General features: G+C 42.8%; 1 protein-coding gene across 1 annotated transcript in view; it reads left to right on the top strand.

Annotated features, from left to right (window-relative positions):
• Positions 1-25543, top strand: part of LOXHD1 (lipoxygenase homology PLAT domains 1) — a 257303-nt gene that overhangs the window by 71367 nt on the left and 160393 nt on the right. Inside the window, exons 12-15 of the mRNA XM_087885022.1 lie at positions 5498-5584; positions 7239-7374; positions 14729-14883; positions 17314-17474. Coding sequence (XP_087741148.1) covers positions 5498-5584; positions 7239-7374; positions 14729-14883; positions 17314-17474 — 539 coding nt within the window. The remainder of the gene's footprint in view (positions 1-5497; positions 5585-7238; positions 7375-14728; positions 14884-17313; positions 17475-25543) is intronic.

Raw genomic sequence — 25543 nt, 5'->3', positions numbered from 1 at the left:
TGTTTATCTTGAAAGACTACTTTCCTAAAAGGTTTGTGGTCTGTTTGGTTACTGGATCGATCTTTTCTTGAATTGTCTTCTGCTATCAATTTGTTAGATAGACTTTCTATGGATAAATATCCCAAATTAATGGTATCTAAGTGTGACATAAAGCTATCCCATGATGGATCAAGTGAATTGATAATAACACTTTTCATTGTTTGATCTGAAATCACTTCCCCCCTCAGATGCAGCTCAGCTCTTATTTTGTTTAGAGATATCAAATGCTCACTTATGGAAACCCCTGGTTTTACTCTGGAAGAAAAGAAATCCTTAGACATTCTTGTAGTGGTAGCTACACTGTCGCTGTGAAACAGATTAAACATACATTGAATTATTTCTGAAACAGTTAGGTTTGATTTGATACTATGATACATTGCAGGAGACACGCTAGATATTACTAAGAAAAAAGCTCTATGGTGTAAACAATCTATTTTTAAAGTCCAAGGTCTTTTTGGGGGACTAGTGATAAAAAATAGTAAGTTCTCCTTCATAAAGGCAACCTGGAGTTGCTGATACCACTCTTGCAAATTAATGCCATCAATTCTAAGTTTTGGAAAATCGTTAGGTAAGTCCCCAGTATTATTATCCCCACTACTCACAACTGAGGGTAGTCCATGGTCTCGTAGGTGTTGAAAGTCACAGGATGGAGTGGGTATTCTGTGCATTAGTCTGAGTGGTCTTTCATCTTCATAATGTTCTCTGTAGTTCTCTGTATGCATCTGCGCGTGTGCGTTGTTCATATCTCTGTCGGAGCTGCTATAGGAAGCCTCTGTCGCTGCAATTCCTTCGTAAGATTCCTCCTCCGACGATTCGGTCTCCGTCTCTACCTTGATCTTCTTGCTGATAGCTGACGCTTGTCTCCTTTCGCCAAAGCCGCTCCGCTTGAAGCTCTCCACCTCTGGAACCGTCTGCGGCGTGGGATAAAACCTGCAGGGTCCTCTGGGCTCAGGTGTTGTCATCCTTTCTGCACGAGTTGATCTGGATATGTTCTGGTTTGTCTGTTTGCTTGCTTGTCTTTTTGTTTTTGGGTCATTGACTTCCGTTGATTTTTTTGCCATTTTTAAATCTGGATCAAAAGTTTTAAATAGTTGTTTCTTGATTGCTTCGACTTTCAGTTTGATAGATGTTTCTTCTGCGTCCGTATTTGATTCTTCTGAAGAATAAAGATTTTCTTTACTATTTTTTGTACTGTGTGATTCTTTTCGCGCCAGAGATTTTGAATGGTGTATCGTGATTGGCTCTGCTTTGCTTGTCTCAGTGGCCGGTTGAAGACAAGATGGCTGCCATTCAAAATTTTGAGCGGGATCTCTGTTCTTTCTTCTTGTTATTTTTTCTTTTATAGATGGGTCGCTCACCGTTTTTGTTTCTTTGGATTCAGTTGTCTCGATGCTATTTTCTCTCGCTGCTTCGTTTTCTTTCAAGAAATTTTGAAGGTCCGCGATGAGATCGTAGTCATCCTTTTGTCTTTTTAGTATTCTCAGTATCTCTGATCTGAGATTGTTGCTTTCTATTTCTTTTTTATACATGTTTATTTTATTGAGTCAATTAACCATCCTCTGCTACCAGCTTGTTGCAATATTTTTAGGATCAGACTCAATAATGATAATAAAGATTAGAGGTTTAAATATATCTCTCTTTATTCTTAACAGGCATTCTATATTCGCTGAATATTTACAGATAGAAGCGACGAGAATGGTGAGGGTGGCTCCTTATATATACAAGGGGTGGAGTTAGGAATGGGAGTGGTAAGTTATGAATACATTAAAGTCCAAAGAATAAGTTAACCTCTGATGTTCCATATATACATTATTTACACATTGGAGAATAAGGCATTTACATCTGACAATTTACATCTGCATATTTCCTGTAGATAAGCATTTTTTGTTCTTGTCAGACACACTCCACAATTACAGTCTTCCTGATTTACTTTCAAGTGTGTGCATTGGGCCATGTCGATAGCATTTTCTCTCATCAACATGAAGACTTCCTCCATCAATGTTGAAGGACATTGTTTGTACCTTTGGATATGTCAGGTGGATTGTTGTTCCTCACATTCACACAGTGTGTCTTTGTGTGGCACATAGTGTGTCATACAAAGACAGGGCGGTATATAAATTTAAGTAAATAAATAAATAAATAAATAAATAAATAAATAAATAAATAAATAAATAAATAAATAAATAAATAAATAAATGGTCTGAATTCCTCAGGTTTGAAACCCAAACGCTTGGATAAGAAGATACCATTTTCTCCATGCATGCAGAATATTCACAGGCCACATATGAATAGCCTGACCCATTTTGCAGCCTCCAATTGCTTCTTGGAAAACATAACCTATTTTGTGTTAAAAGTAAAACAAAACCAAAAACCAGCCGTCCTTTTTACTTTGGTGTTGTTACTATATAACCGTTGGAGGCAGAAAAAGATTATCTACCCCAAGATATACAATTCTGGGCATTTGCCTCTCATATAATTTTTTCTGTGCCATAATCAATAATTCTGAAATCCTTTAGCTCAATGACGTCAGTTAATGGCGCTGGCAGATGTCTACTTTCATTTAAAAAACAACAATCCTAAAATTGGCACTGTTACCCAGTTTGAGTAAGGAAATATCTACAAAAAAACAACAGAATAACAGAGCTGAAAGGGAATTTCAGGTTTTCTATTCCAATATCCTGTTCAAGCAGGAAACCCAATACCAATTCAGAAAAATCGCTTCTTAAAAACCTCCAATGTTGTAGCACCCACAACTTCTGGAGGCAAGTTGTTCCACTGATTTAATTGTTCTAAGTGTCAGGAAATTTCTCCTTATTTCTAGGTTGCTTCTCTTCTTGATCAGTTTCTATCCGTTGCTTCTTGTCCTGCCCTCAGATGCTTTGGAGAATAGCTTGACTCCCTCTTCTTTGTGGCAGCCCCTGAGATATTGGTACACTGCTATCATGTCACCCCTGGTCCTTCTTTTCATCAAACCAGACATACCCAATTCCAGCAACTGTTCTTTATATGTTTTGGCCTCCAGTCCCCTAATCATCTTTGTTGCTCTTCTCTGCACTCTTTCTAGAGTCTCAACATTTCTTTTTATATTGTGGAGACCAAAACATGTAGTATTTTTGAACTATAGCCTGGTTCCTGATTTCTTGAATCTAACATTAATGTGAGTTACACATCTGGACTTACCTGGATCTAGTTCACATATTGTGCAAACCCAGCTATCAATTTTAACAGTTGTCCCTAAAATAATCTTAACCCTGTGAAAACACCAAAATATTTACTTCTCTCCTTCAGCCAAAGGCTGATAAAACTTCAAACCAAGATTACTTACAAGCAAGCTCAGAGAGCCCCAAGGACTCCTCATTTCAACCCTGAGCTACAAATATTTCCCTTTATTACAACTAAAATTAAAATTAATGCCCACAATTTCACAAGACAGCTGCACCTCGCACCATCCCTACATTCTCGCATAACCTTTAGTGAGTGTTGGCCACCCTTGCACTTTTTAATAAACTATAGATTTATTATTTAATGCCATCAAAGTACATTGATTGATGCATTGATTAGTTGATGGAAAACGTTCATTTTCTTCTGGTCCAGCATTGCTGTGCCTGTGATAGAAACATGTTACCATGAATAAGGCAGCTGCCAAAAAAAGCCAATGCAATTCTAGGTGCATTAAGAGAGGGATGGAATCAAGATCACGTGAAGTGTTAATACCACTTTATAATGCCTTGGTAAGACCTCACATGGAACACTGCGTCCAGTTTTTATTGCTATGATGTAAACAAGATGTGGAGACTCTAGAAAGTGTGCAGAGAAGAGCAACAAAGATGATTAAGTAATTGGAGACTAAAACATATGCAGGAATTGGGTACATTAAATCAGGGGTGAAATCTACATGCCTTCCTTACCGGTTTGGAAGTGCACATGCCGTGCACAGACTCTCTGCACATGCACAAAGCCTTCTGCGCATGCGCAGAGGGTAAAAAACACATTACTTCCTGGTTAAAACCAGGAAGTAACAACACACGGGCAGGTGGGCGGAGCCTCGCGCCGCCATCACTACCGGTTCTCCGAACCACCTGCTACAATCGCTATCGGATTGCTCAATCCGGACTGAACCGGGAGCATTTCACCCCTGCATTAAATGTATTGAAAATAAGGATTAGGGGTGACATGATAGCAATGTTCCAGTATTTGAGGGGCTGCCACAAAGAAGAGTGGGGTCAACCTATTCGCCAAAGCACCTGAAGGCAGGACAAGAAGCAATGGATGGAAACTAAGGAACTAAGGAGAAATTTCCTGACAGTTAAAACAATTAATCAGTGGAACGACTTGCCTTCCGAAGTTGTGGCTGCTAGAAGACTAGAGGACTAGAAGACCTCCAAGGTCCAACTCTGTTATTCTGTCATTCTTCAAGTAGGATAACTTGAGCCTGGTCATTTGTACCTCAAGGGACAACACTGTGAACCATGTTTCAAGGTTTAGCACAAACAATAAACTTCTACATACATGAGAAGACTTTTTTATTCCATCAAGTGGACTTGGCCTAATCTCCTCCCTCTTTTAATATGTAAATTTTAATCTGTTTTTAAATTATTGGGGTGTTTTAATCTGTCTGGGCCAAAATGATTTAATTTGATTTTATCTGGTTTTAAATTTTGTGTATTTATGTATTTTATTGCTTGGCTGTTCACCGCCCTGAGTCCTTCGGGAGTAGGGCGGTATACAAATCAATAAATAAATAAATAAATAAATGAGAAGATTTAAGATGATTAGATGTTTTAAGGTGATTAGTTACATTCAATTGAAGGCATATTAAGAGGTATACCTTCTAGTCCTAAAACTGAGACATTTCCATAGGAACAGCTTGTCTCCAGAAGTTGTGGTACTTCAACACTGGAATTTTTAAGAAGAGACTGGACAAATGTTTGCCTGAAATGGTATATTCCATGCTGGAGAAGCGGGTTGGACTAGAAGACTTCTAAGGTTGCTTCCAACTCTATTATTCTGTTAAATTGTATGCACCTGAGGGCAGGACAAGAAGCAATGGGTGGAAACTAATTAAGGAGATTAGCAACCTAAAACTAAGGAGAAATTTCCTTAACAGTAACAGAGTTGGAAGGGGCCTTGGAGGTCATCTAGTCCAACCCCCTGCTCACGCAGGAGACCTATACTAGGGATTCGAACTGCTGAACTGCCGACCTTTCTGATCGACAAGCTCAGCGTCTTAGCCACTGAGCCACCTAGCCAGGACTCTTTAACAAAACAGAACAATTAATCGGTGGAACAACTGGCCTCCAGAAGTTCTGGGTGCTCCATCATTGGAGGCGTTTAAGGAGAGATTGGACAACCATTTGTCTGAAATGGGTATATGGCCTCCTGCTTGAGCAGGGGGTTGGACTAGAAGACCTCCAAGGTCCCTCCCAACGTTGTTATTCTGTTGTGTTTATTTGTATAGATTGAGCTCCCAGATCTGGGCACGTTATTCAAAGTTCGGATATGGCACGAGAAACGGAGTCCTTTTTCTGGCTGGCATCTCAACAAGGTAAGAAGAAAAACAGGCCGTTTCAGAAGTGAACTGTTTGGAGAGTAAGCCACACTAACAGTAATAACAGCACAAATGCATTACTAATCGTTTTTTGAGAGCTCACAGGTGACTCCTAACGCTGACCCAGGTTGATATTCAGCAAGAACGAGCAGATTTTCTACTCTTAAGGACTCTTTTGCCATTTGAAAACTCTGGTGTATCATTTCTAATCTTGATTATCCACTTCGAGCCATTGGAATGGACATACTTGTCCACTTTGGAACATTGTATTTTGAAGAAGTAGTTGCACAAATGGGGACAGATGTCAGCAAGAACAGCAAAAAGTGACAAAGGGGATTGCAAAAAGAAGTCCTACAACTTACAAGCCATTCGTTTAGTGGCCGCTCAAAGTTACAACGGCACTGAAAAAAGTGACTTATGACCGTTTTTCACACTTATGACTTGCAGCATCCCCGTGGTTACACAATCAAAGTTGAGGCACTAGGTGTTGTGTCCTAGGCCCAAGTAGTTATTACCAGACACAATCAGTCCTAAACAAACATATTTTATTAGAACAGCTGAGAATTATTTTATTCTCAGCTTAGTCCAAATTAAACAGTCCTTCGGCCTTATCACAAACCTTTGTCTTCTTTGGCAGCCTGCCAAAGGCTTTTCTTGGCAAAACCCCACCAAGTGCAGAAGCAAGAGATGCCAACAAGAAACAAATGTAGCAACGTTGCTTTCCGAGAAAGAGCCCAAGAGCCGTTGCTGCTCTTTTAAGCCTTTTGGGAGGGGCCAATCATCTCCTGGCCTTACTTCTGAGTCGTCCTTTTTGCTTTAGGTGCTCTTGCCTTCTGGCAGCTCTTCGCATGTGTGCACTAGGAACAGGCTCCTCCTATTATTAGGGCTTATTTTCTGGTTAGGTCTTATTTTCAGGGAAATACAGTACTAAATGCATCCATCTGGCTGATGATCTTAACTGGGGTTTATTTTTGGGGTAGCATTACATTACATTACAAGCATCCTGAAAAATTGTGCTAGGGCTTATTTTCTGGTTAGGTCTTACTTTTGGGGAAACACGGTACTACCAACTCTTCAGCCACTGTATAATTCTTAACCATATTAATCTTAGTTTACTGTTGCTGTCATCTCTGAGGAAAGGATGATGTTTAACGGTAAGATTCTTCTTTTCTTTCTTGATCCACAATATTATTAACAAGGATGCAATGTTTTGCAAATTCATCCTCAGCTTGGTCTTAAGCACGTTTACCCAGAAATAATCCCTCTAAGTGCATGTAACCTGCTGTCTAGTTAAATGTTTTGAGATTTAAAATCTTACAGTGTAATCCTATATGTTTATCCAGATGTGAGCTTATAGCCTGGGCCAACAGAAAGGAAGTCCTGATTTATTAGACAGATGATATAAACTTCTTAAATAGATCTGAAGTGCAAACAGTTTAAATACCAAAGACTTCAGGTTCTCCCTTAACAGAAGAGAATGCTAATACATTTTAGAAGGAACGTTTTGCTGTTTTCCCAATTCACCTCAACTCCGTTTTTATTCACATAAACCCCTTGTTACCATCTCCTTCCAAGTACTATGAGATTCCAAATACGCCTGATATATCATTGGGTTATGTATTCTCACAGCTTTTTTTCCCAATTATTCAAGGTCACTCTTTTGAAAACTCTGACAAAGCAGAAGTACACCTTCAACTGTGGGCGTTGGTTAGATATCAATGAGGATGACAATGAAATTGTGCGGGAGCTGGCCGCAGAAGGACCACTGGTGGCCGAAGTGATGCCAGGTGAGGAAAAAAGAGGGAGGAAGGAGAAGCTGTGAACCTGCTTGGTTTAAACAATGCTGAAGATTCCTTCCCTGACTTAGCATTATGCCAATGATCTCTCCCTCTCTCTCTCTCCCTCTCCCTCCCTCTCTCTCTCTCTCCATCTATCCCCCCCTCTCATCTCTCTCTCTTTATCTTATCTCTCTCTCTCTCTCTGTCTTCTATCTATCTATCCATCTATATCTATCTACCGTACATCTCTCTCTCTCTCTCATCTATCTATCTATATCTATCTACCGTACATCTCTCTCTCTCTTTCCTATCTATCTATCTATCTATCTATCTATCTATCTATCTATCTATCTATCTATCCATCTATATCTATCTACCGTACATCTCTCTCTCTCTCTCTCATCTATCTATCTATCCATCTATATCTATCTACCGTACATCTCTCTCTCTCTTATCTATCTATCTATCTATCTATCTATCTATCTATCTATCTATCTATCTATCTATCTATCTATCTATCTATCTATCTATCTATCTATCTGAGGTGGTTTCAGCAGGTTCTGGCCAGTTCTGGAAAACTGGTAGCAGAAATTTTGAGTAGTTCGGAGAACCAGTAGTAAAAATTGTGACTGGCCCTGCCCCCATCTATGCTCTACTTCCCAAGTCCCAACTGATTGGGAGGGAATGGAGATTTTACAGTGTCCTTCCCCTGCCACACCCAACAAGCCATGCCCACCAATCCATACCACACCCACCAAGTCACGCCCACAGAACCGGTAAATAAAAAATATTGAAACCCACCACTGCTATCTATCTATCTATCTATCTATCTATCTATCTATCTATCTATCTATCTATCCATCTATCCCCCCTCTATCTCATCTCTCTTTATCTTATCTCTCTCTCTCTCTCTCCCCCTCTCCATATCTATCTATCTATCTATCTATCTATCTATCTATCTATCTATCTATCTATCTATCTATCTATCTATCTATCTATCTATCCATCTATCCCCCCTCTATCTCATCTCTCTATCTTATCTCTCTCTTTCTCTCTCCCCCTCTCCATATCTATCTATCTATCTATCTATCTATCTATCTATCTATCTATCTATCTATCTATCTATCTATCTATCTATCTATCTATCTATCTATCATCCTATCTATCTATCTATCTATCTATCTATCTATCTATCTATCTATCTATCTATCTATCTATCTATCTATCTATCATCTATATCTATTTATTAAATTTCTATGTTTCCCATCCCCCCTACAAAGTGACTCTGGATGGCTTACAGATTATAAAAGCAGGTGAAAAATACTTAAAAGATTAAAACATTTTAAAACAATATTAAAATATTATAGGTCGTCCTCAACTTAAGACCATTCATTTGGTGACCATTCAAAGTTACAACAGCCCTGGAAAAACGTCACTTACGATCATTTTTCACACTTACAACCGTTGTGTGGTTCTATTGTGTGGTCACATCCCCATAGTCATGTGATCAAAATTCAGACCCTTGGCCACTGGTTCAATGCAATGTCCCAGGGTCACATGATCAACTTTGGCAAACTTCAGACAAGCAAAGCCAGCAGGGAAGCCGGATTCAATTAACAACCACGTTACTAATTTAACAACTGCAGTGATTCACTTAACAACTGTGGCAGGGGAGGTTGTAAAATGGGGCAAAACTCACTTAACAACTATCTTTGCTGAGCACAGATGTTTTGGGCTCAGTTGTGGTCGTACGTCGAGGACTGCCTGTAGAAGTTCCAATATCTCAGGGGCTGCCCCAAAGAAGAGGGAGTCAAGCTATTCTCCAAAGCACCTCAAGATAGGACAAGAAGCAATGGGTGGAAATTCATCAAGGAGAGAAGCAACTTAGAACTAAGGAGAAATTTCCTGACAGTGAGAACAATTAATCAGTGGAACAACTTGCCTCCAGAAGTTGTGGGGGCTCCATCACTGGAAGATTTTAAGAAGATGTTAAATAACCATTTGTCTGAAGTGGTGTAGGGTTTCCTGCCTAAGCAGGGGGTTGGACTAGAAGACCTCTAAGGTCCCTTCCAACTCTGTTATTCTATTCTATTTCTTAGATTGTCTTCTTTGGTCAAGTTCTTTGGAATGGGAAAGGACGAGGATCCCCCAAAGCTCTCAATCTTGCTTTATTTGCACTTGAAAAGTTGGTGGATGTTTACCCCCCTGCAGCTGTCCGGCACCAACCTGCCCACGGATCTGTATGCAGAGGGGAGCTTCTTAAGATGTTATTGGGATGATTACAATTGCAAATGTTATGATTAAAGTGTCAAACCAGCCTTTGATGAAGGTTATTTTTAATCCACTGTGTGAAGTGGCTGACTGCGAGGAACGATGCACGTTCCTCCGTCGGGGGCTGTTTGCCAACTTCCATAAAGCCGAAGTTTTACTTCAGTTTTTAAGACTGTAGCTGCATAGCTCCGTACAGGCGGAATTCGGGCTGGTTAACTGCCAAAGTTTGTAAAATGGGAGATTTGAACAGTGAATGGAAGCTTCTCTTCCTTTGGCACAAATTTCCATGCGTCTCTTATTGTCCCCCAGAGCTTTGGTTAAGGACAAGAGAGAGCCAAAGTCCAGCAATAGGATTCCTGTGGATTTCCCAATTTACATACATCTGCATACCTCATTTAGATCCTGGGTTCAGATCCTGCTTTAAAATTTCGAAAATGTGGCTAATGACTATCAGTATTCATGCAAATGAAACTATGATCAAAAAGACAACAGTTTCCCCCCCCCCGACCTTCTCCAATAGTTTTCAGGTGAATATTTTCAACACAACGTTGTCTTTAATTGTGTGTGTGCAAATGATGACTGGGAAGGTCTTAAAATCGGACTGGGGAGATTTAATCATGGAAGTTCACTAAAAGATATTGGGCTGATCACTGTAAGATCTGTCTCTCTTCTCTCTCCCACTCCCTCCCTCCCTCCCCCCTCTCTTTCCCCCTCTCTCTATCATTCTATGCCATCCATTTCTCTCTCTCTCTCTCTCCCCCGTACATCTATCTACCTTACATCTATCTATCTATCTATCTATCTATCTATCTATCTATCTATCTATCTATCTATCTTTTTAAAAAAAAATTGATTTATATGCCGCCCTTCTCCGGAGACTCAGGGCGGCTTACAATGCGTTAAGCAATAGCCTTCCTACTTTTGTATATTTATACAAAGTCAGCTTATTGCCCCCACAAACTGGGTCCTCAATTTACCCACCTTAGAAAGGATGGAAGGCTGAGTCGACTTTGAGCCTGGTGAGAATTGAACTCGCAGTAATTGCAGGCAGCTGGATGTTAAATGCTGCTTTAGGAGGCATTAGCCTCCTACACCACTCAGGCTCCTATCTATCTATCTATTCATCCATCCATCTATTATCTATCTATCCATCTATTATCTATCTATTATCTATATAATAATAATAATAATAATAATAATAACAACAACAACAACAACAACAACAACAACAACAACAACTTTATTGTCATTGTACATGTATACACAGTATACCCATACAACGAAATTCACTTAACACCCAAAGACCAGGTCCAACACACATAACAATCCCCAAACACACCCCCACCCACCACAAATTCCCCACCCCTAAACCACCCAAACATCCACACAACAGACCAAGTAATGCTGTCCAACAGCTCACTGATGGTGGCCCTTTAGTTCATTGTTGAGTGCAATTATAGCTCTGGGATAAAAACTATTCAGAAGACGTGTGGTCCGAGTTTTAATTGTTCGGTATCTTCTGCCAGAAGGTAACAGTCCAAAAAGATTGTAAGCAGGATGGGAAGAGTCTCTGAGAATGTTGTGCAACTTCCTCAAACAGCGAGATTCGAAGATGTGGTAGCTGGAGCCCGATGATATTCTTGGCAGTTTTAATGATTCTCTGTAGAGTTTTTTTGTCCGCTGCAGAGCTGCTCCCATACCATGCAAGAATGCCGTATGTCAGGACACTCTCAATGGTAGACAGAAGTAGATGCTGAGATAGATTTATCTTCCTGAGCATTCTCAGGAAGTACAGCCTTTTCTGTGCCTTCTTCACAAGCATGTTAACATTCATCGTCCATGAGAGGTCCTCCGAGATATAAATGCCCAGAAATTTAAAACTACCCACCTTCTCCACTTCCTCGCCATTTATGTACAATGGTAAATGTACATCTCTCTTCCTCCTGAAGTCAATTATAAATTCTTTAGGTTTTTTTGGTGTTAAGTATAAGATTATTTTCTTTACATCACAATGTCAGCCCTTGTACTTTCTTCCTGTAAGCACACTCATTGTTCTTATTAATGAGCCCCACCACTGTTGTGTCATCTGCAAATTTAATAATTGCGTTGGTGTTATACAATGGGGTGCAGTCATGCATATACAAGGAATAAAGGAAAGGGCTTAGTACATAACCCTGGGGGGCTCCTGTGCTTAGTATCAGAGTAGAGGAATTGTGAGATCCCATCCTTACCGACTGTGGCCTATCTGTCAGAAAATCCTTTATCCACAAACAACTCCTCTGATTTATACCCAAATTGGACATTTTAAGAAACAACCCGTTAGGTGAAATAGTGTTAAAAGCAGAGCTATAATCCATAAATAACAGCCTCACATATGTTCCCTGTTGTTCCAAATGATTCAATACAGTATGGACAACAAGAGACATAGGATCGTCAGTTGATCTATTACTCCTATATGCAAATTGGTATGGGTCCAAAGCAGGGGTGAAATGCTCCCGGTTCGAACCGGATCACTCAATCTGGTAACGATGGAGGCGGGTGGTTCGGAGAACTGGTAGCAAAAATCCCTGCCCCCTCTCCATGCCCAACTGAGCCGCACAATCATCAGAGGCTTTTTTTAAAACTTTTAAAAGCAGTTTTTCTACAACCTCTTCGGCCTAAAAAATGCTTTTAAAAGTAAAAAACAAAAAAGCCTCTGATGTTCGTGCGGCTCAGCTGCGATCATCAAAGGCTTTTAAAAGAAAAAAAAACCCTTTTTTTCTTTTAAATGCCTCTGACGATCTAAGCTGAGTTGCCTGATCGGCAGAGGCATTTAAAAGAAAAAAAATCTCGGCCGATCAGGCAACTCAGCTGGGATCGGCAGAGCCTTTTGAAAGCATTTTTTTACAACCTTTTCACCGAAGAGGTTGTAGAAAAATAGTTTTAAAAGTTTAAAAAAAAAAATTGGCCATGCCCACCCAGTCACATTACCCACCCACCCCCACCTAGCCATGCCCACAGAACTGGTAGTAACAAATTTTAGATTTCACCACTGGTCCAAAGTAGATGAAAGACTAGCCTTAATATAGTTCAGCACCAGCCTCTCAAAACATTTCATGACAACAGATGTTAAAGCTACTGGTCTATAATCATTAAGAGATACCACTACTGTCTGCTTAGGGACTGGCACTATAATGGATGTCTTCAAGCAGGTAGCGATAGAGCACTGTGTTAAGGGTATTGTTGTTGTGTTACCAAACAGCAGAGTGTAGAGCACAGAGAAACGTTGCTGAGAGCAATGAATAAGAGATGTGCAAACTGGTTTATCAAAAGTTTACTTTATAGTGAAAAAACAATCTCATAGTCTTTAAATCAATCCAAGTCTTTGCCAGTTAAATCAGTCCAGTGATACAAAAATCTTCTTACCACACAAACAGTAGTTGGTTAGAATAACAAACTCACTCTGGTTCACAAACCACGATGGTAGCAGATCCATCCACCCGATGATAGCACAATGGTAGCAACTCCACACACTATGGTAGCATATCATCAGCTGAATACATTACAGTACCTTTCTTAAATACGTTTACAACTAGTGATTATCTAATTACAGCATGACTCAGCATTACAATGAATCAGCAGGAAAACTTTAAAGTCACACAATACATATTCATATTAAAGTCACAGAACACATATATCGTCTGGACAACTTGTTAGGCTCAAACCATATCCTAACACACTGCGACAGGGATAGATTGAAAATATCAGTGAACCCTCCAGCTAGCTCTGCAGCGCAGACCCTGACAACTCGTCCCATGATTCCATCGGGCCCAGCTGCCTTCCGGATATTAACATTCTGGAAAGCGCCTCACACATCAGAGATCTGCAGTAGAAGCGGTTGTCTATCGATGGTAGATGTTGATGGTGTACTAGATGCTGGAATGATGGTCGTTCCTGTTTTCACCTCAAAACGCCTGAAGAATTGATTTAGCTGCTCAGCCAAAGAGTCACTACTGCTAGACAAACTATTTTTATTGCTCTGCCCCGTGATTTGTCACAGGCCTTGCCATACCCGACCAGAGTCCGAGTTCTCAAAAAGATGTTCAATCCTCCGTCTGTCTGTCTGTTTGTCTGTCTATCTATCATCTATCTATGTATCTATCTATCTATCTATCTATCTATCTATCTATCTATCTATCTATCTATCTATCTATCTATCTATCTATCTATCTATTATCTAGCTATCTTATCCAGGATGGAAAAAAAATCAATGATTTTTTTAAAAAAAACAAACCAGATTTTTTTGATTTAAATCGGATTTTTTTGATTTTTATCGAATTTATTTTAATAAAAAACTTTTGGGGTAAAAAATCTATCGTAAGATAGTTTTCTATTTAAGATACATAAATAATTTAGTTTATTCAGCATGAAATGGAGCTTAGTTATGTAGCACAAGGCTGTATATTCTGCAACACTGGGACTATCGGTGAGTCAACAGTGGGTCAAAGGAGTAGCAGAGATGACAGTTGCTCTTTAAAAATTATGATTTAAATTGAGTTGATTTAAATCAAGCCTTTTTACTAGTGATTTAAATCATGATTTAAATTGTGATTTAAATCAACTCAATTTAAATCAAATCCACCCTGATTTTATCATCTATCAACTATCTATCTATCATCCATCTCTCTCTCTCTCTCTCTCTCTCTCTCTCTCTCTGTCTCTGTCTCTGTCTCTGTCTCTGTCTCTGTCTCTCTCTCTCTCTCTCTCTCTGTCTCTCTGTCTCTCTGTCTCTCTCTCTCTCTCTCTCTCTCTATATATATATATATATACATATACATATACATATATATATATATATATATATATATATATATATATATATATATATATATATATATATATATATATATATATATATATATATATATATATATATATATATATGATCTATCTTCTCTGTCTTTCTCTCTCTCTCCCTCTGTCAGTGGTATTATGGGGGACATTGAAGACTGGCGTATGAGAAAAGGGGAATTTATTCTGGAGAGGTAGAGAAAGCAAAGTTGCACATAATCTCAAGATGCTTGACTTCATTGGTGGACTTCTTCATTTGCAGTAATCAAGTATCGACTGACCGTGTGCACCGGGACAGTGAGTGGAAGCGGGACCGATGCCAATGTTTTTGCATGTCTCATCGGGCAGCATGGAGACACGGGGGACCGGGTGCTCCAGAATAGTGTGAACACTGTTAATAAGTTTGAGAAAGGCAGTGTAAGTCAGTCTCTCTCCCTCTCTCTCTTTCTCTCTCCCTCCTTTCTTTCCTCCCCTTCTGTCTCCCCCACCGACTCTCTTTCCCTCTCTCCTTCTTTCTCCCTCCCTCTCTCTCCTTCCTTCCCTCCCTCTCCCTCCCTCCTTCTTTCTCTGTATGTAGCTCTCCTCCTCCCTCTGTCTCTCCCTTCCTCCTTCTTTCTCCTTCTCCCTCGCTCCTTCCCTCCCTCTCCCTCCCTACTCTCTCTGTCTGCCTGTCTCTCCCTCCCTCCCTGTCCCTCCCTCCTTTCTCCCTGTCCCTCCCTCCCTGTCCCTCCCTCCTCTCTCTGCCTGTCTCTCTCTCCCTCTCTGTCCCTCTCGCCTTTCTCCCTCCCTCCCTCTCCCTCCCTCCTTCTCTCTGTCTGCCTGTCTCTCTCTCCCTCCCTGTGTCTCCCTCCCTCCTTTCTCCCTCTCCCTCCCTCCTCTCTCTGTCCGCCTGTCTCTCTCTCCCTCCCTGTGTCTCCCTCCCTCCTTTCTCCCTCTCCCTCCCTCCCTCTCTCTGTCTGCCTGTCTCTCTCTCCCTCCCTCCTCCTTTCTCCCTCTCCCTCTCTCTCTTTCCCTCCCTCCCTCCCACTCTCCCCCCCCATTGCACATTTCCGACAGGAGGGTTCGTTCATTCCTGCCAGAGGTTTGAACCGCTTGCTTGCAGAGATTTTAAAATTACATGGAGACTATATCCAGTCATCCCAAGGGAGCCTGCAAATTCACCTTGGAAATAACAATTGGATTGCAATTTCTGTTGTGTGGAAGACACATATCTGAAAACTACCTGAGGGGCATTTGGCTGACCCTGGCAAGCGAAGGAGGGAGTGGGGGCTTGTTCTTCTGTACTTAGGGCAGCCCCAGGAGGCATTCTTAAATCCTCCCAGGCAGGGACGGCTTTCAATGTTTCCCACCATGCAAAATGCCCCTCCCACCCCCTTCTTGCAATTGTGGCTGCTACGAAAATGAATGGAATAAGCAACTTTCCTTTTTTTTTTTTAACCTGGCGGCCAGTTTTCTACAGATAAGTCCTTGACTTACAACCATTCATTTAGTGGCCAACAGTACATTACAACAGTATTGGAAAAAAAGTGACTTATGACCGTTTTTCACAAATTGTGACCATTGCAATATCTCCATGATCGTGTGATCAAAATTCAGATAGAACAGAATTAGAATTCTTTATTGGCCAAGTGTGATTGGACACACAAGGAATTTGTCTTTGGTGCATACGCTCTCAGTGTACATAAAAGAAAAGATACATTCGTCAAGAATCATAAGGTACAACACTCAATGATAGTCATAGGGAAACAGTCAATATAAATCATAAGGATACCAGCAACAAGGTTACAGTCATACAGTCATAAGTGGGAGGAGATGGGTGATAGGAACGATGAGAAGATTAATAGTCGTGCAGACTTAGTAACTAGATGCTGGGTAAATGACTCGCATTTATGACGACCTCAGTGTCCCAGGGTCATGGGATCCCCTTTTGCGACCTTCTGGCAAGCAAAGTCAACGGGGAAGCCAGATCCACTTAACAACCGTGTCACTAACTTAACAACTGCAGTGATTTACTGAACAACTGTGGCAAGGAAGGTCATAAAAATAGGGCAAAACTCACTGAACAACTGCTTCACTTAGCGACAGACATGTTGGCCTCAATTGTGGTTGTAATTTGAGGACTAGCTGTATTTCAGCCTTGTTTGGGGGAGGGGGGGAGAGCTGCAAAGGATGGCTGACGATATTGAAGTATGGGGTGGTTAACATCTCTTGGAAATGGGCTGTTATGTTTCCCATTTCACAGATGGTACGAGTGAGGCAGGCTCCATCGCTTAAGGCAACTCAAGGAACGTTTTCCTTGATCTTTATCCACTTCTCTAGCTCTCTGGAACAAATGCCTGTGGAACTTGACCAGGAGTGGGCGTCAAAATTTTTAGCAAGGGGTTCTCTGCCCAGTTGCTGGGTGGGCGTGGCCATAGTGGTTGTGGCCTAGTCGGCCTCTTGCACCACAGCGGAGGGGGGGGGTGTTTTTGCCCTCCCCGGGCTCCGGAGGCTTTCCTTGAGCCTCCAGGAGGGCAAAAATGGCCTCCCCAGGCTCCGGAGGCCCTCTGGAGGCCAGAAACGGGCCCGTTTCTGGTCTTCCCGAATTTCCGGTAGGCCCATTTTTCATCCTCCCTGAGCCTCTGTGTATGCCCTGCACTTACCTGCATCCAAAACGGGAGGGGTGGGGCAGGGTGGGAGTGGCCAGCCAGGAGTGGGATTTGGGGGTTTTCTGAACTGCACAGAATCTTAGCTAGAGGTTCTCCTGAACCCCTGCGAACCCCCAGCAGCCCCACCCCTGAACTTGACCCTTCTGCCTGCCATTTTAACCCTTTCTTTCTTTCTTTCTTTTTTCCCCCTTCTATCAAGGCTGACGAATTCATCATTGAAGCCGTCCACCTGAAGCAGGTGAGCAGGGTGAGAATAGGGCATGACGGCAAAGGAGGAAGCAGTGGCTGGCACCTTGCCAAAGTGATAGTGAGGGAAGATGGACAACCAGAAAGTGAGGCTCAAGAATTCCCGTGCTACAGGTATACAATACGAATCAGGATCTTCTCGGGTACTAGGACATTCAGCCACATATCCAAGACATCTGGCTAATCTTTTGCCTTAATGCCTGCTGGCCATAACCGTAGTCCCTTAGGTAGAGAGCCATTACAATGTGCTAAGCAATAGCCTTCATACTTTTGTATATTTATACAAAGTCAGCTTATTGCACCCACAAACTGGGTCCCCATTTCACCTACCTTAGAAAGGATGGAAGGCTGAGTCAACCTTGAGCCTTGGCGAGATTCGAACCTGCAGTAAATTGCAGGCAGCTGTGTTAATAACAGGGTGCTTAGACCACTGTACTATCAAGGCTCCTTTTTCTTGTGGAAAGTTTCATTACCCAACTAGGTAACATCTGTTCTGTTCTGACCCAAGCTCCCTTGTTTGTTTGTTTGTTTGTTTTATTAGATTTATATACCGCCCTACTCCCGAAGGACTCAGGGCGGTGAACAGGCACAAAATAAAATACATAGATACAAAAGTTAAGAACATAGTTAAAACCAGATTAAATAATTTAGCCCGAGACAATTAAAAAAATCCCAATAATTTAAAACAGATTAAAATTTCGATTTAAAAGAATTTTAAAACAGGGGAGAAAATTAGGCCAGGCCGGCTTGCTGGAATAGGAGAGTCTTAAGAGCACGGCGGAAAGTGCACAGATCCGGGATCCTCCGTATCTCTGGGGGGAGCTCGTTCCAGATAGTGGGTGCCCCCACAGAGAAGGCCCTCCCCCTGGGGGCCGCCAATCGACCCCTTAACAAGCAGGAGGCAGGAATTACTGGCAAAACCTCTTTTATTTACACAACTGTGAACGACGTTCATTCACAGTCAGCCAGGCTTGTCCAAACAGTTTTTCAAAAGGAATATTTCTCAACACACCTTATCTTGTTTGGCAAGCTGCCACGTAACTTGTTTCCAACCGCAGTACAAGGCAAAACCCGGCACAGAGTCTCTCAGAATCACGGAATGAACAAATTGTTTCCTACAAAAGCCCACTCCCTGTTCACTCCTCTTTTGTTTCCTATGGGAGGGGCCAATCACCTCCAAGGTGTGGCTTTTACTCCCGAGTCGACCCTGCTTTCTTGTCTTTTGGCAGCTCTGCGCATGCGCACACTGGGAACGGGCTCCAGCTGTTCCTCTGCCTTGCTGCTGTCTAACTCCTTGTTCTGCCCCAGCTCCGGATTCCCGAGGATATTGACACACACCAACGGTCCTTATCAAATTTATTAAGTAGCAAGAATAAACCAAAGTCCGGCAAAGGTTGGCAACCAGCCCAGAAAACAAGATACGATAAGACTTTTCCAAAAATGCTCTGATGATAATTACAAGTTGTTTCCAGCAAGAAACTTACTAACCCATGTTTGACTTAAATCGGCTAAGGGAGTGGCCAATTATCCTCAAGCCTTACTCTTGAGGAGACCTCCTCCTCCTGAGTAGCCACTCCTGCCTTTTGGCAGCCCTGCATGCTCGAGCATTGAGGAGACGCTCCTCCACTTTGCTCTCTCCACTTGAAGGAGCCTCTGGAGGTTCTGAAGGCCCTGGCTGAGTCTCTGTCTTTGGCACCACATCCTCTTCAGCCTCCTCACTGTCCAACGTGAGCGCCGGCTGCGCCGGCTGCTGGCGCGACACCACACCAGCCTCCTCGTCGTCGGGATCAGCCACGATCCGCGCAGGCCGCTGGGGGGCCAAAACACTCCCTCTCTGCCTCCAATGCAGAGCCCTCGTCCGAGCTTTCTCCAGCCCCCAGGACTGGCTCATGTTCCTCCCCAAACTCCTCACTGTCCGATTCTGCTGCCAGCTCCACTGGCTGCCGGCGGGCCACAACAACATCATCAGTGCTAGAAGGGAAGAGTGTTTGTTCTCTTATATATGTATATAAACAGAGAACAAACCCCACTCCCTGGCATTGATGATGTTGCCTAGTTTGGAAAATGAAATCTCACCAAGAAAACAACAAAGATCACCAAGGGCCCAACAGTCCTCCTCCCTCTCCCCCTCCTCTTCCTCCTCCACACCACATTCTTCTAGCATTGATTATGGTACCTAAGTGTGCTGTCCCACTCACACACACGTAACCAGGGTTTAGTGCAGTGGTGAAATCTGAACCGGTTTACTACCGGTTCGCTAGCTGTGCATGCGTGCTGCACACCAAATGCACACTGCATTGTGAGGTGCGCACAATGCATGCCAAAAGGAGGCATGGGATAAGTAGAACAGCGTGTGTGTGTGTGTATGTGTGTGTGTGTGTGATCAGTTGTGGCGCTCAATCTTCGGAGCCTTTTTTTTAACTTTCAAAAGCATTTTTTTACAATCTACTCGGGCGAACCGGTAGTAAAAAAAAATGCTAAAAAAGTAAAAAAAAAAGTTCTGTCGATCGCGCGTTGCTCAGCTGATTGTCGAAACTTTTTTTAAAACATTTTTTACTACCAGTTTAGTGAACCAGTAGCCTTTTTCACTACCGGTTTGGGCGAACCGGACCTAACCGGGAGCATTTCACCCCTGGTTTAGTGGGTTTATTAATATCCCCCAGCAATTCCCTTCACCAAAACCCCAGAACTGTTCCAAGTAAGTCCAGTCACAAGCAGACCAATACTGGGCCAATGAGTCCACAAGGCACTTGAAAAGTTTCCCAATCAAAATAAACCCACCAGGCAAAATTAAAATCCACAACGCAAGAGGGTTCACGAGTTATGATCCAAGCCAAGGCACGGTTGTCAATCCAAAGGGAGGCAGGAATCACAACAACCAGAAAACACACTGCCAGGAAATGATCATAATTGTTCCCAGCATCGCCTCCCTCTGTCTGCTGTGCTAAATAGGCAGCTTCTGGTGCAAGCCCACCAAGAAGGACAAGGCTTCCTCCTCGTGAGTAATCTGGCTGACCTTCGCTGCTCCTGCCTTTTCTCTGTCCCATGTGTTCTTGGATCAAGCACAGCAGACAGTTCCTCTTCCTCATCCCTGACCAGCTGCATGCTTTCCCACCTGAAGCCTCAGGGCTGTCCTGCTGCAGCTGTTCCTCTCAGATGGCTGCTTAGAGCCATTGACCAACTCCCCTCCTGATGTGCTAGGAACTGGCTCATCCTCCCCACCCTGAGCTGACATCTGGAGAGGTATCTGGGGAAGCATCTGGGGGAGTCAGCACACTAGGTTGGGTAAAGAAGCGTCTGCAAGAAAACCAGGAAACTCAGAGAGCACCCCCCTCCTCCCCCCTGCAAACCCCACACTCTTTTAGCACTGATGATGTTACCTGTTGGGCAATGAAACGTCTGCAAGAAAACAACCATGCTCAGAGAGCACCAAGAACCCCATAGTCGTCCTCCCCTCCTCCTCCTCCTCGTCCTCCTCCTCTTCCTCCTCTCTCTCTTCCTCTTTCTCCTCCTCCCTTCTCTTCCTTCTCCTCTCCCTCTTCCTGTTTCTCCTCCTCCTCTTTCTCCTCCTCCTCTTCCTCCTCTCTCTCTTCCTTCTTTCTCCTCCCCCTCCTCCCCCTTCTCTTCCTTCTCCTCTCTCTCTTCCTTCTTTCTCCTCCTCCTCCTTCCTTCTCTTCCTTCTCCTCACCCTCTTCCTGTTTCTCCTCCTCCTCCTCTTTCTCCTCCTCCTCTTCCTCCTCTCTCTTCCTTCTTTCTCCTCCTCCTCCCTTCTCTTCCTTCTCCTCTCCCTCTTCCTGTTTCTCCTCCTCCTCCTGTTTCTCCTCCTCCTCTTCCTCCTCTCTCTCTTCCTTCTTTCTCCTCCTCCTCCTTCCTTCTCTTCCTTCTCCTCACCCTCTTCCTGTTTCTCCTCCTCCTCCTGTTTCTCCTCCTCCTCTTCCTCCTCTCTCTCTTCCTTCTTTCTCCTCCTCCTCCTTCCTTCTCTTCCTTCTCCTCACCCTCTTCCTGTTTCTCCTCCTCCTCCTCTTTCTCCTCCTCCGCTTCCTCCTCTCTCTCTTCCTTCTTTCTCCTCCTCCTCCCTTCTCTTCCTTCTCCTCACCCTCTTCCTGTTTCTCCTCCTCCTCCTTTCTCCTCCTCCTCTTCTTCCTCTTCTTCCTCTCTTTCCTTCTTTCTCCTCCTCCTCCTCCCTTCTCTTCCTTCTCCTCACCCTCTTCCTGTTTCTTCTCCTCCTCCTCTTTCTCCTCCTCCGCTTCCTCCTCTCTCTCTTCCTTCTTTCTCCTTCTCCTCCTCTTTCTCCTCCTCCTCCCCCTCCTCCTTTCTCCTCCTCCTCCTCCTCCCTTCTCTTCCTTCTCCTCTCCATCCTCCTTCTTTCTCCTCCTCCTTCTTTCTCCTTTTCCTTCTCCTTCTCCTCCTCCTCCTCCTCCTCCCCCTCCCCCCTGCAAACCCCACACCCTTTTAGCACTGATGATGTTACCTAATTTGGACAATGAAACATCTGCAAGAAAACAACCAAGCTCGGAGAGCACCAAGAACCCCTCATTTCAGCTACAAACATTCTCCTTTATTAAATCATTTTTTATTTTTAAAAAAACCCCAACATTAAAACCTTATTGTAGTGCTATACTGGATGCAGCAGAAACCAACCATTTCGGTCTAACTTTGACCTTAAAGAGAAAGCCACAATTTATACCAACAAATTAAAAAAAAATAAATCAATCTTGGACAGTTAAGCAACGAATGTTGGGAGGGTCACATCCAACCCTCTTCGTTGTGATTTATATATGCTGCCGGATGAGGTGAGAGAAAGACTCAAACAAGAGAGCTACACCACCTATGAACTGGAATGGCAAAAGAGCCCCTGACATTTCAGTATCCAAAGGTCTCCCGTAATATAAGATTCTTTTAAGCAAATAACTTGCAAAGAAATGCCTGGTGGGAACATGTTTAAATACTTAACAACGCATTTCCCCCTCAAAGCATGAGCCGTGAAAGCATTTTCATTCCTCTTGGAGTTAAGAATAATGTCAGATTGTTAAGGAAAGGGAATAGCGGTTCAGTTTTGAAGATTCAGAGGGCGAAAAAGGCCATAACATTGGGCCCGACTTGCTGACCAACCGCTTTGCTTAACAACAGATATTCAGGTCTCAGGTGTGGTCATATGTCGAGGACTACCTATTTATTTATTTATTTATTTATTTATTTATTTATTTATTTATTTATTTATTTATTAATCAAATTTCTATACCGCCCTACTCCCGGAGGACTCAGGGCGGTGAACAGCCAAGATAAAATACAGATCATACAAATATTAAAAGTCCCTTAAAATTATTAAATATTGTGGCCGAAACACAGATTAAAACACCCAATTTATAAAATCAAATGAATTAAAAATTTAAAAGAGGAGAGTTAGGCCAGGCCAGCCTGCTGAAATAAAAAAGTTTTGACAGCACGACGAAACGTGCGCAGATCTGGGATCCTCCGTATCTCTGGGGGGAGCTCGTTCCAGATGGCAGGTGCCCCCACAGAGAAGGCTCTCCCCCTGGGGGCTGCCAGTCGACACTGTTTGGCCGACGGCACCCTGAGAAGCCCCTCTCTATGGGAGTGTACTGGTCGGTGAGAGGCTATTGGTAGCAGAAGGCGGTCTCGTAAATACCCCGGTCCGATGCCATGGAGCGCTCTAAAGTTGGTAACCAAAACCTTGAAGCGCACCCGGAAGACCACCGGGAGCTAGTGCAGCTCGCGCAGGAGGGGGGTCACATGGGAGCGCCACGCCGCTCCCATAACCACCCGCGCAGCCACATTCTGGACCAGCTGGAGCCTCCGGGTGCTCCTCAAGGGGAGCCCCATGTAGAGAGCATTGCAGTAGTCCTGGAATCAAGCAGGCAAAAATTGCATGATAATAAAAACATAAATGCACAGATGAAAACAGATGCGTTCTCACATTTCCTTTTGAAGTAGGAAGACAGCATCACTAAAATGTTTCTCCGACAGCGTTTCTTAAAATCTGTACAGAGATTTTATTGTATTTTATTTTAAATATCAGTGACATTTAAAACTTGGAAATTTTCTGCCGTATACATTCCGAAGTACAAGCTTCAGCAGCCTTACCATCTCTTTCCTGCCTCATTCTCCAGCAATATATAAATTCAGAGTTGCATTCATAACTTTATCCCAAAGGTGCTTTTTTCAAAAGACAACTGGACTTTTGTTTTTTCCTTGAAGACGTTTCACTCCTCATCCAAGAAGCTTCTTCAGTTCTGACTGAATGGTGGAGAATGGAAGGATTTATAGTCCTGCAGTCCTCTGGTCGTTGTGCTAATGACTAGATGACTGCAAAAAATATACTGTAAATCAGTGGTGGAATTCCAATTTTTTTACTACCGTTTCTGTGGGTGTGGCTTGGTGGGCGTGGCTTGGTGGGCGTGGCAGGGGAAGGATACTGCAAAATCTCCATTCCCACCCCACTCCAGGGGAAGGATACTGCAAAATCTCCATTCCCTCCCCATTCCAGAGGAAGGATATACAAAATACCCATTCCCACCCCACTCCAGGGCAAGGATACTGCAAAATCTCCATTCCCACCCCACTCCAGGGGAAGGATACTGCAAAATCTCCATTCCCTCCCCACTCCAGGGGAAGGATACTGCAAAATCTCCATTCCCTCCCCACTCCAGGGGAAGGATACTGCAAAATCTCCATTCCCACCCCACTCCAGGGGAAGGATACTGCAAAATCTCCATTCCCTCCCCACTCAAGGGGAAGGATACTGTAAAATCCCCATTCCCTCCCCATTCCAGGGGAAGGATACTGCAAAATCTCCATTCCCACCCCACTCTGGGGCCAGCCAGAGATGGTATTTGCCAGTTTTCTGAACTACTCAAAATTTCTGCTACCGGTTTTCCAGAACCTGTCAAAACCTTCCATCCTCCACCATTCAGTCAGAACTGAAGAAGCTTCTTGGATGAGAAGCGAAATGTCTTCAAGGGAAAAAACAAAGTCCATTTGCCTTTTGAAAAAGCACCTTTGGGACAACCGTGACCTGAATGACTGAAAATCTCCACAGACATATTTTATGATACCCCAGAGAATAGGAATAAAGTACATAAAAGAACAGAAATTCAAAACCAAGATGTTCCAATCCTGAGAAAAAAAGGAATATTAAGGCAACAAAAACTCCTGCAAATAACCCTGCTTTTTTCTTCGACAAAATGAAAAAAAAAAAGTATTTAAAAATATATTTACCCCCAAGGAAGATAACCCCGAAGTTATCTCCATCTCTGATGGAGAAACAATTTTCTTTGCATTACTATATTCTCAGTGAAACTCAGATGACTTTTCCATTTAAAGCTAATTATTGGGAGGGAAACTAATCTTCATTTCATATACATGCAGTTTAACTGTCTCCTTAAGACATTTTTTTTAAAAAAAAAAAGAAAAATGCATTACCGTATTTTTCGGAGTATAAGAGGCACCTACCTTTTTTGGTGAGGAAAAGAAGAAAAAGAAATCTCCCTCTGCCTCTGAGCAATTTTGCCTCCTTGCAGCAAACAGCAAGCAACCTGCTTTACTTTCATTTTCATTTTCAGCATAGCTTGATTTAGCACAAGGAAAAAAAAAATCTGCTCCAGCAATTTACCTCTTTGCAGCAAGCAGCAGAGCCCTGCGCAAAACAGCTGAGAGCAAATCAGCTGAGAGTCGGGAGGCTGATTCCATCAACTTGTGCTAATTAGGCTGTGCTGAAGCTGAAAGGAGCTGTTTCTTCTTGCTGTTTGCTGCAAGGAGCTAAATTGCTGGGAGGCAGAGGCCAAAGGGTGGGGGCCAGTGAGTGGGCGGGGCTACATTCGGTGTATAAGACGCACCTAAATTTTCACCCCCTTTTAGGGGGGAAAAAGGTGCGTCTTATACTCTGAAAAATATGGTAGTTCCTCTCTCCCATCCTATAATATAGATATGCAAAACAAATAGGAAATAGACCAAGTAAGGCTACTCCACCTCTTACAATCATTTTTTTAGTGACTGTTTGAAGTTACAACGGCACTTAAAAAAGTGACTTATAACCGTTTTTCACACTTATGACCGTTGCAGCATCCGCACGGTCATGTGATCAAAATCCCTGGGTCACGTGATCTCTTTTTGCGACCTTCTGACAAGCCCAATCAATGGGGAAGCCAGATTTGCTTAACAAC

This window comes from Pantherophis guttatus, chromosome 2 (genome assembly GCF_059756535.1).
Source record: "Pantherophis guttatus breed Tessera chromosome 2, ASM5975653v1, whole genome shotgun sequence".
In the NCBI taxonomy this organism is placed as follows: Eukaryota; Metazoa; Chordata; class Lepidosauria; order Squamata; family Colubridae; genus Pantherophis; species Pantherophis guttatus.
This window is presented reverse-complemented; position numbering and strand designations above follow the sequence as displayed.